This window comes from Barbus barbus (assembly GCF_936440315.1).
Source record: "Barbus barbus genome assembly, chromosome: 6".
Lineage (NCBI taxonomy): Eukaryota > Metazoa > Chordata > Actinopteri > Cypriniformes > Cyprinidae > Barbus > Barbus barbus.
This window is the reverse complement of record NC_136734.1, coordinates 19427513-19439368: the sequence shown is the minus strand read 5'-3', so window position 1 is coordinate 19439368 and position 11856 is coordinate 19427513. Positions and strand designations below refer to the sequence as shown.

The window sequence follows — 11856 nt, the reverse complement described above, 5'->3', positions numbered from 1 at the left end:
TTATCTTTGCTGGGGATTTCAACCACGCAGACTTAAAGAGTGTGTTCCCAAAAATTCACCAACACATAGACTTTCCAACAAGGGGAAAAAATACCCTGGACTTTGTTTACACCACCCAGAGAGGAGCTTACAAGGCCCTCCCCCTCCCCCACCTCGGAGCCTCAGACCACATCACTGTCATGCTAATGCCTGCATACAGACCGCTCGTCAAAGTCATCAAACCAATACACAAACAGATTCAAGTGTGGCCGGAAGGGTCGTCAGAGGCACTTCAGGACTGTTTTGACACCACTGACTGGACTATGTTTAAACAGGCTGCCACATACAACAACACTACAGACCTCCAAGAGTACTCGGAGACTGTCACTGCCTACATCTCCAAGTGCATTGATGATGTAACGGTCACAAAGTCCATCACTGTCCGGGCCAACCAGAAGCCGTTGGATGACTGGGGAAGTCTACAGACTGCTGAAGGCTCGGAACGCTGCCTTTAGAGCTGGAGATGAGGAGGGCCTGAAGACAGCTAGGGCCAACCTATCCCGCGGCATCAGAGAGGCCAAGAGACAGTACTCCAGGAGGATAGCCCATCGTTTCAGCGACAGCAGCGACATGCGGAGCCTGTGGCAGGGGATACAGACCATTACAGATTACAAGCCCCCACCACAGACCTGTGACAGCACCATCCCCCTGCTGAACGAGCTGAATGCCTTCTTTGCTCGCTTTGAGGCACAAAACAGCACCACTGCACAGAAGACTCCACCTCCTCCCGGCGACCAGGTGATGACGCTGTCCCCGGACAGCGTGAGGAGGTCCCTCAGCAGGATCAATGCACGCAAAGCTCCGGGTCCTGACAACATTCCTGGGCGTGTACTGAGAGACTGTGCAGTGGAACTCACTGATGTCTTCACAGACATCTTCAACATCTCGCTAAATCAGGCCGTTGTCCCCACATGCTTCAAAGCTACCACCATCATTCCAGTCCCGAAGAAGTCATCTCCATCCTGTTTCAATGACTACCGTCCAATAGCACTCACTCCTATTCTCATGAAGTGCTTTGAACGGCTAGTCATGCACCACATCAAGTCTGTCCTCCCCCCCTCACTTGAGGGCTGTGTCCTGAGTCCCCTGCTCTACTCTCTCTACACGCATGACTGCGTGTCCTCTCACAGCTCCACATCTATTATCAAATTCGCTAATGATACTGTGGTTCTGGGCCTCATCTCCAATAACGATGAGACCGCATACTTGGATGAGGTAGAGAGACTCACATCATGGTGCCAGGACAACTGTCTCTCTCTGAATGTGAGCAAAACTAAAGAGCTGATCATGGACTTTAGGAAGAGACAGCAGCAGCCCTACACTCCTCTTATGATCAGTGGGACCCCTGTGAAGAGGGTGAGTAGCTTCAAGTACCTCGGTGTAAACATCTCCGAGAACCTGACTTGGGCTACACACATCCAAACACAGGTTAAGGAAGCCAGGCAAAGACTGTACCATCTGCGACAGCTGAGGAAATTCAGGGTCTCACCAGCAATCCTGAAAACTTTCTATTCAGGGACCATAGAAAGTGTATTGACTCAGTGCATCTCAGTGTGGTATGGAAACAGCTCCAATCAGGACTGCAAAGCACTACAGAGAGTTGTGCGCTTAGCTGAGCACATCTCAGGGTCTGCTCTCCCCTCTCTGCAGGACATATGCCTCAAACGCTGCAAAAATAGAGCTGTCAAAATCATCAAGGTCTCAAATCACCCTGGTAACCATCTATTCACTTTGCTTCCGTCTGGTAAGCGCTTCCGTAGCCTGATGGCAAAAACTGAGAGACTTAGGAGGAGCTTCTTCCCCCAGGCCATCAGGCTCCTAAACTCTAACTCTGTGTCATAACATCACTTGACTCCATGTAAATATCAATATATCAATAAGCTATTCATAACTTTTCTCTACCTCATATTGCTGCTATTTAAATACCCTGGACAACTTTTTTTGCACATTCCTCTTTATTACTATTTAAGTCAACAACATACTGACCTGCACATTTATATTTATATTTTTTATCTTTTATTTTATTTTATTCTTTTATTTTTTCTACTTTTCTTTTTCTTAATATTTGTATTCTATATAATTACACTGTCCTTGGAGCGGACCTGACTTACATTTCACTGCTGGTTATACTCTGTATAGTTGTGTATGTGATGAATAAAAATCTTGAATCTTGACTCTTAAAAAGAGAAACAAATCTGTTGTACAGTAAGTGATGGAACATTCTGTGAAATTATGACCCTGGTGGCTTTCAAGTGTGAGGATGGGGCATCTTCTGCATCCACCACAAACAGATTCTGTGTTTTAGCTAAAGATTGTGCGTGTAGGAAATTATTTTTAGAGATGTTCAGCTATATCATGAACATTTACATAGTGTCTCATAATCTATTTGCTGTCCATCCACAATCACTCAAATGGAAATGTGTAATTATTAGGTCTAAGTACAAACTGTATGTCATTCCACTTGCAAACAATATTGAAAGAGACTAAAAACTCCTGGGGAAAAACTTCTGCAGCTTTACACAGATATCAATGCCAATTGTTGTTTTTCAGCTTTATTTCTCCATAAAATTTATAATGATATATTATAATAATGCAGTGATATAATATTAATGCAGAGTGAGTGAACTTCAGTTTTTGGCCATGCAATATACACAGTGTTTACTTCACTGTACACTTTATAATGCATTCACTTTATTTATTTGCTTTATTTATTTGTTTTATTACTTTCTGAAAGCAATGTATGTCCAAGTAATGAAGTGAATTCCAAGCATGAAGAAGTAAACTTAAATGTGACTTAAAACATACTACAACTTCAGGTTATTTAATAATGTACTTTGAAAGTATACTTTCAATGCATTGTTACAATGATCATTTTCAGCATACAGTTAAAAAAATATTCATAAAATATATTTAAGAAAAGTGCAAATAAATATACTTATAAAAATAAACAGAACTTTCAATTCAAATATATTTTTGTGAAATTTACAATTATTTTAAAGTGTGTTAAAAGTTGTATTGTGAAAATAGGCAAAAGCATGATGCTAATATACTTTTTTATATATTTAAAGATGGTACATTTTTTGTTAGTATATTTGCAATGTAGCCCCTACTATTAAAACAGGGAATATATTACAAATACAATAAAGTATACTTTTTTTCACTAGGGCAGCTATGTCTCACAACTGCACTTGTGAACAGACCTGCCAGTGGTCTGAACAACAAAGGTCCTTTTTTTCTGACTCAGATGACTGGCAAGCTGTGATTTGTCCATATTCATGTGATTAGCTTTTTAAACTTTGTTGTAGTTATTCAGGAACAGCCTATGAAAAGTATCAACACCTTGTATTGATCAGACCCGATGCATTTCTCATAACTTTGGAGCTTTATGGTTTTTAACAGCCAATCAGAGTTAAAGGAAAGCTAAATTAGTGACAGAACCCTGCTCAAACAACTCGGAAAGGACCAAACTGTATGTCAAAGGAATGCAGAGGGAATGAGAGGAAGCTTTATCACTCATTTGCATCAACATTGCATGAATAGAGGTGGAGCAACGCATGCAGCCCAGCACTATAAAACCATCAGAGCTACGGCTTTATTGGACCTCTTTGCTTCTGTAACTGGCCTCCTATATGCCTGGAACACAACTGACTAAGGTACATCTGCTCCTTTCTCTCTCACAATCTAATTTAGTATAATGGTATCTAAATATAAATCCGATCCTGTTCATGCCAGAGGAACGTAAACACCCCCTGCAAACAACATCAGTCACGAGCCTGTTTTTAATCAGTACAATTATTACACCGCCTGCAACCATTTACAGGAGCTGCAACCACTCATGGCGAATCCAGTCCGTGAAACTACAGAGCAGAAGAAACAGCAGCCGCAGGGACCCAAGAGGCCAAATTCACCTCAGAAGTTTAAAGCAAAGCTCATGCAATGGGTCTCTTACATTGCTGGAGACATGCCTGCATTCGGTGAATGGATGAAAGGTAAAAGTGTGAGCTAGATTAGAACTTATGGGAGAGCCAAATTTAGAAAGAAGGAAAAACAAGAACATTAATTCAGCAGTGAATAGTTAGGAGAGTTTTTGCACATATGTTTAGAAGGTAACCATATTTAAGTAGGCAAAAGCCTTGTTCTGTAACCTAGCTAAACATTTCTGTTTCTTTTACTACAAAGATGAGATGTTTCAACACTTCTAAAACTGTTCTGGTACTTGTACACCAGTGGGGATGTGTTAGATGTGCTCATTTAGTGGATTTACTCACCACTTGTTTTTAATCAATATACTGATAATTTCACTTTGTTTCCTGAAGTTGGATAACAAGTGATCCACACCCGACTGAAAAACAATACGCTCTTACTAAAATGAATATATGCAGTCTGTTGACAGTGTAATTTTTTTATGACCTTTGTTAACGATATGCAGATTAGTAGCAGTAACATTATTAGATAACGTAAATACGGTTTTGTATTCAAACCTCTTTGGAGATTTTCTTTGTACCGACCATGTTCTCTCACATGTTTACCCTGTTCAGGGCAATTTATCCTTCTCCAGATTCTGGACTGGGTGCTGCGGGGAGCTGCTCAGGTGATGTTTGTGAACAACCCTCTCAGTGGACTGATCATTTTTGCTGGACTGATCCTGCAGAACCGATGGTGGGCGCTCAATGGTTTTGTTGGCACTTTGTTTGCAACAATTTCTGCCCTTATCCTTGGTCAGAACAGGTATTTAGGTGGTGACCTGTAGTGCATTTACATTTTGCTGCTCTAAATGTTTGAGCGACGTTTCAGTATTACACTGTATTTCCCTCAGAGGTGCAATCGCGAACGGCCTGTATGGATATAACGGCATCTTGGTTGGTCTCCTGATGGCGGTTTTCTCGAATGCAGGAGATTGGTATTGGTGGCTGCTTCTTCCCAACATTTTCATGTCAATGGCATGGTGAGGTCACCTCTTGGTTCTTTTGTTCATTCATTGCTAATTTGGATTTGTATCAAAAAAAGGAAACACCTAAATGCTGTGATCCTCAAGTTGTTTTGTGTTTGATGCCCAGTTTTTCTCTGTAACCATTTACAAATCGGCAAGACTATGACGACTCATGTTTTAAAATATGCTCAGATTTTATAAATAGTGATTTTATAAATAATAGTCTAGCCCTAAGGGAGGATTGAAATGTGAGGAATTTAGATTCTTAGAAACTCGCATGGAATGTTCTATCAGTCAAGGACTGTCATATGATTGAGTTACTTAAGTTCACATGGAAAGGAATGTTCTGAAAAATATCAAACAGCCATTGTTTATAAAACATTTTTGCCTCATGGGGTTATGTATGGACAAAATTACTTGAAAATCTGATTGTATTTACATAAATATTAATTAGTCATGCTGGTTGGCATTTTACAAAAGGTACATTTCACAGTTCAGTGATGAACTTTTGCTAGTCTAGACCAGTGGTTTTGCTTTTTACTTTAGACTTTTACTTTGGATAGTGGTGGTCCAACACAGAACCTAAATGGTTTATCATATGAAAGAAATGTTATTAAAAATTTTTGCAATATGGATACATGCTTAGTACTTTGCATAGTTTTGTGTCATGCAAATTAGCCATCTGTCTAGCAGGCATGAATCTGAACGGACACACACCTTATGTCAAGCATTTCTAATTCATTTTGTAAACTATACGTGATTTTATAGTTGCATTTTATTATTTGAATGAATTTTTTCCTATCAGACATGAACTAATTTAGGCCCAGTGCTGAATGATATAATTCCAACTGTGTTGTTGCCTCCAGTCCCATAGTGTCCAGTGCCTTGGCTTCCATCAACAGTCGGTGGGACCTGCCCGTTTTCACGCTGCCGTTTAACATACTAGTGTGTCTCCATATGGTGGCTACAGGCCACTACAATCACCACTTCCCTCAGGTTCTCTTCCAGCCACGCACATCCATGCATAACTTGACATGGTCTAATCTGGATTATCCTAAGGTAAGAGCTAACAAGTGAAAATCAAGCCCAAAATCACAGATTTCAGAAAGGAAAGCTGTCCCAAACTTGCATTTTGATAAGCAGCCACTCCCCCAGAACAAGAGAAGGCGATTATGCAACAGTTCTGTTAAGGAATCTTCTAGATGGATGTCACATGAGGGCAGGTTTATTACGAAATACTGTAACTGACACTATAAAATTCAACGTAGCAAGACATTTGACATTTTCAGCTCAAATTGAATGTCACCTAGTTTAAAGTCAAATAAGGCAAGTTAGATCTTATAAAAGTTTGTTATATTAAAGGAAATTATATAACATTTAAAAAGACATGTCTTACCAAGGCTTCAGAATAGAGAATACATTCGCTATTAATTAAGAGTTTTCCTTCAATAAACTCCTAATTTGCCGATTATTAATAGTTAGTAAGGTAGTTGTTAAGTTTAGGTATAGGTTTAAGGGATCTAAGATATGGTCATGCAGACTAAGGCATTAATATGTGGTTTATAAATACTAATAAACAGCCAATTTGCTAGTAATATGCATGCTAATAAGCAAATAGTTAAGAGCGAGAATAGTTTCTAAAAATTAAGTGTTACCAAAACAGTAATATTGTGAAATATTATCACAATTTAAAGGAACTGTTTTCTATTTTAATATATTTTTAAAATTACATAAAAAATCTATTCCTGTCGGCTCCAACAGCGCAACTGCGCTCACGATGACCCAAATTCAATGCCCATCTCGAGGTCCTTTGCCGATCCTGCTCCCCTCTCTCCACCCAATGCTTTCCGGTCATCACTCTACTGTCCTATCCAAATAAAAATGCATAAAAAGCCCAAAAAATGACTTAAAAAAACAAACTATTCCTGTTATGGAAAAGCTGAATTTTCAGCAGCAATTACTCCAGTTTTCAGTGTCACATTAGCCAGCAATCATTCCCAAATAGGACTGTATGTTTACTGTATTTTTCATCAAATGAATGCAAAACGTTCAGAAACAAAAATCATAATTATTCCAAACCTTTGACCATTTGTTTTGTTTTGTTTTCTTCACAGCTCTTCTGCTCAATCCCTGTGGGTATTGGGCAGGTTTATGGGTGTGACAATGCTTGGACAGGAGGGATATTCATGATCGCCTTGTTCATCTCCTCACCCATAACATTGGCACATGCAACTATTGGATCAGCAGTCGGCATGGTGTCAGGTAAGAGATCACAAGTGTATTTGAATATTTAATAATAAATATCATCAGCATTAGGCATTTAACAACTGACGATTAAGTCGCCCTTACTGTGACTTTCAGGTCTTGCTCTTGCTGCGCCGTTCCAGAACATCTACTTTGGCCTGTGGGGTTATAACTGTGTTTTGGCCTGCATTGCCATTGGTGGGATGTTCTACGCTCTCACGTGGCAGACACATCTTCTGGCTGTGGCCTGTGGTAAGTTTGTGCCAGCTATTTTTTTTTTTTTTTTCATGTTTCTCATGTTCCTGATAATGTAATAACAATTTCCTATAATTTCCTTACACAGTTCTGGTCAAATCACTGAATCTTGTTTTCCCATAGCATTCTTCTGTGCATATCTCGGCTCAGCAATAGCAAATGTGATGTCTACTGTAGGTATCATAAACTCAAAACATGAGATATACAAAAATGTGTGTGATTTTAAATGGTTTTTACATTGTGTTTTAACAGTTTGGACTCCCAGCATGCACCTGGCCCTTCTGTCTCTCTGCCCTCACGTTTCTTTTGATCACTACGGAGGTAAAAGGCATTTATAAACTGCCTCTTGCTAAAGTCACCTACCCTGAGAAAAACCTGATATACTTCTGGAAGATGAAGAAAGAGGAGAGGATCGACAAACAAAGGAAAAAACAAGAGAAAGATATAGAATCACAGCAGAGGAAAGAGGAAATATTGAAAAATCATGAGCATCTTGATGTTTGCACTGTGGACGTTCCGCAAGAGGAAACCACACAAAATAGACCAGATAGGAATGAAGAGGCAATTCAACTCAATTTAACTCAATTATAAATTTCCCTTAAACGGGTCACATGTTTATTTGCTGAAGGAAAATGCCACAAAAAATAGGTTTTAAATAAAAACATTTTTTATGAAATATATCCCTATTTATAAAAAAATAATAATAATATATAACTTTTTACACAAGACATGTTATATTCTGTAGAAATATATAAAAAACAGAAAGAACACACAAAATAGGAGGAAGGCAAAAGGATTTTGTTTTAAAATGCAGTTGTCCTCACTTATTAGTAATATGTTAAGTTTCTAGTATGCGAGCCACAGTCACTTTAACGTCCAGGCAGGGAGGCAGATACATGTATGTCAAATTAAAATGCCAAATGCTTTTTGTTCTTGATGTTTTCCATCATGGCATTGTTATATGATGGTGCAGTTTACCTTTTAATTTGTAGATGTAACTAAATATAAATGAAAACATTTTGTGTTGAACAGATAGCCTGCACTATTTAAATGTTTTCATTGTCTGTAGCAGCTTTGTGTCTTATTGTTTGACTTTTATAAACTTATGTATTTTTTTGGAATGTAAGCATTATCCCCAACCTTACTGTAGATCAATTGAAATAGAATAGGAATAATTTATCTAGACCTTGACTAATATAATTTCAGATATTCAAACTTCAATGTATATGAATAAGTGACCTGAAGTTGTCAGCGTTAAAGTTGTTTACATTAGTGTGTATATTGCACACAAAATACAATAGAAAAAGTTTTCACGTACAGTACTTGCATAATATACATTATAGTATATAGGATTATATACTATAATGTATATTATACATTATAGTATGCACATTTTTAAAAAGCACCTATACTTGAGGAAACACCGCCATTTATTGTAATCAAAGTCGTCTTGGCATTCTCTTTGCTTGACTGTTCTCACTTTTGTCATGTGATGAACAATGAGATAATATCTTCTGCATTTCATCAGATTAATGTACAACCTAGAAATTTCCACGATCAAGATTGCTTATTTCCTAAATCATAATTACGACTATATAAAAATGATCTATCGTTGTGAATTTTGCCACCTATGCTCATTAGAAATACATGACTGCATTTATTTCTGCAAAAACATTGCCGTTTCCAGGTGTTCCTTTTAAAGGGGACCAATTATGTCCCTTTTTACAAGATGTAAAATAAGTCTCTGATGTCCCCAGAGCGTATATGTGAAGTTTTAGCTCAATATACCCCACAGATAAATGTTTATAGCTTGTTAAAATTGCCACTTTTAGGGTATTAGCCCAAACGCGCTGATTTTGAGTATGTTGCTTTAATGCAAATGAGCTGTTGCTCCCAGAGAAGAGGGTGGAGCTTCAAGAGCTCAAGCTCTGGCATTAGCAGTGCTAGCCTTTGAAAATAAACATTCACCTATTAATACAAGCCTGTTAGATTTACAGAAAACGTACTCAAACGTTTCAAAGTCAGTCATCTGATTATACTGTGCATAATAAATTTGCGTTTATGAATTACACAGACGGGGAGCACGGTGGGATAAAAATAACAACATAGCTGGTCTCATGCTATCGCAAACTTTATAAGTCCCACTTCTGACTATGAGCTCGACAACTTCAAGTGATCGACTCATTGCTTTCATATGCAACTTTTAACTACCACTTTCCTATTCATGATCATTCTGGCAGCACTTGAAGGCAGCATCAGTGAGAACAGGCAGAGACAGTGATAGCTTTAGCAATTAGCCTTACAGAGTGCCAAGAAGCTCTTTCAGAAAGGTAATTTGGAAAACAAACGCATGATACTTACTTTGTCTGAGCTGCCGTTCGCGCACGAAGCGTTGGTATTGATTCATAAACATATAGGGGACATGACTGATTTTTTCCAGGATATTTCCTTCGAAAATGAAATTAAACCACAGTGTCCTCGGCTCAGATGAGGGAAGATTATGGCGACTCCTGTGTGCATCCCAAAACACAAGCCTTGTAAAGCCTCTTTGGCGCTGACATTGTATATATCTCCAGTAATGGCGGACCGCAGCTTCTCACTCAGGCCTGTGTCTATGCTAATAGGGCAGCGAGCGTCACAAATGGGCGGGACTTTTTCCCCTCTGTGACGTGAACAGAGGGAGAATCTGAAACAGCTCGTTTGGAGAGACTGTTCATGATTTATTGGTTTCATAAAATGAGTTGGTGGATTTTGAACATTATAGGCTGGTTGTTTTCACACACTAGGGCCACACAACAGTGTTCTAACACCTTATAAAAGTGACTTTTGCTTAATAGGTCCCCTTTAACAAATAAGGATTGCAGGGGCAGATTATCAATTAACAGACTTTTTCACGCAATTCCTTCCACATTACTGTTACATTTTTACCATAGTGCATGATTAGCAAACTAACAGTTTTCTAAAAATGTTGATGTTTGCATTACATAATCAGCCATATGTATGGCTTTTCTGATACAGTAAACGTGCACGGTAGCACACCTGGTACAGCACAGTACTTGTGATGCGGACTTGTAGAAGCAGGCTAAAATGGCATGGTTGCTTCAGCAAATAGGTTTGGTTTACATTACTTTCAGACAGCTTTACACCACTTTGTCCAGCAGGCATCAATATTGCATGGGTAAATCTTCCACACCTATGCGAAGTTACCAATCGTGTGGATTTCTATTTAAATTACTGGATTTCATCCATGAAAATTTGCCGACCAACAGAAAATGTGACCAAACCTTGAGTGCCTTTTTTAAAATAAAACATGGGTGTGATCAGATCACAGTGGGGTAATTGCAGGATGAGATATGCAGTTAAAAGATCCAGTGTCGTTTGAGGGTGAAGATCAGATTAGTTGTCTGCTTTGTGTGCAGCTGTTAAAGGTCAATTGAGGCCAGGAGAGTAAGTCACTTGTGGTTTGCTAGCGGTTTTTAAAATCACCAAAAACCACAAATGGAGTGTCATCTTCAGGGGAAAGAGTATGTCTGGCTCATTAATGAAGTTGCCTAGCTGACCTTGTGGCCTGTATATAACTATAAAGTGAAATTTAGCAGGATCCGTAACAGTAATTACAGCCCTGTTAGGCAAGCATAGTGGGAAAAGTTGAAATTACAGAAGAGGGCAACAGGAATTACAGAGATTTGACTGGCACTGCAAAAAATATTTTTTTGTCTTGTTTCAGTGTAGGTGACCACTGGGCATGTTTTTCTTCTTGAATGGAATTAGGTTTGTGCCTGTTGAGATACATTAAACTCATGTTAAAAAGAAGAATATGAAGGAATGTTAGAAGAGAACTGCTGTATTCAGTGACTGATAACCAGCTATTAACAAGCAACCTGGTCTCACACAGCAACACCAATTTAAGCCAACAGCCTCAGCATAATTAGTCCTAATATGCACAAATACATGGCTGTATTCTAGAAATAATGTCCCCAAAATTACATATTCGTAAGCAACCTGAAAAACAAACCCAAAGTCTCTAATAAGCAAGCCTGCCAACCCCGCCTTGAGTGATAAATTGCTTAAAGTATAAATAATAGGTCAAACACTTGATTTTGGCATGCCAAACATTTTAGATACTCATTTGACCGACTTTATTTATACTCTATAACTACTTGTGCTTTACTTTAAGTTTTCAAATAACGCTCACAAAACGTCCTGCAAACACTAAAATCAAATCTGCATTCTGAAAGTTATTTTACTGACCTAGTTGTTATTCATTTAATATAAAAAGCATGATGGGTCCTGCAGCTACAAAAACAGGGTCACTATAAAAACAAATATTTTTACTGGAGCACTGTATATGCATTCATATTTAATTTTTTTTTCTATTAACAGTCCTT

General features: G+C 38.5%; 1 protein-coding gene across 1 annotated transcript; it reads left to right on the top strand.

Annotated features, from left to right (window-relative positions):
* Window positions 1-3668: 3668 nt before the first annotated feature.
* LOC306870735 (urea transporter 2-like) lies at window positions 3669-8059 on the top strand (the record flags this gene model as incomplete). Its single annotated transcript, XM_079418161.1, has 9 exons — window positions 3669-3692; window positions 3860-4028; window positions 4578-4767; window positions 4856-4984; window positions 5836-6028; window positions 7084-7231; window positions 7331-7465; window positions 7592-7641; window positions 7721-8059. The coding sequence occupies 9 exons, from the start codon at window positions 3669-3671 to the stop codon at window positions 8057-8059; spliced, it is 1377 nt and encodes a 458-aa protein (XP_079274287.1).
* Between the last annotated feature and the right edge of the window lie 3797 nt (window positions 8060-11856).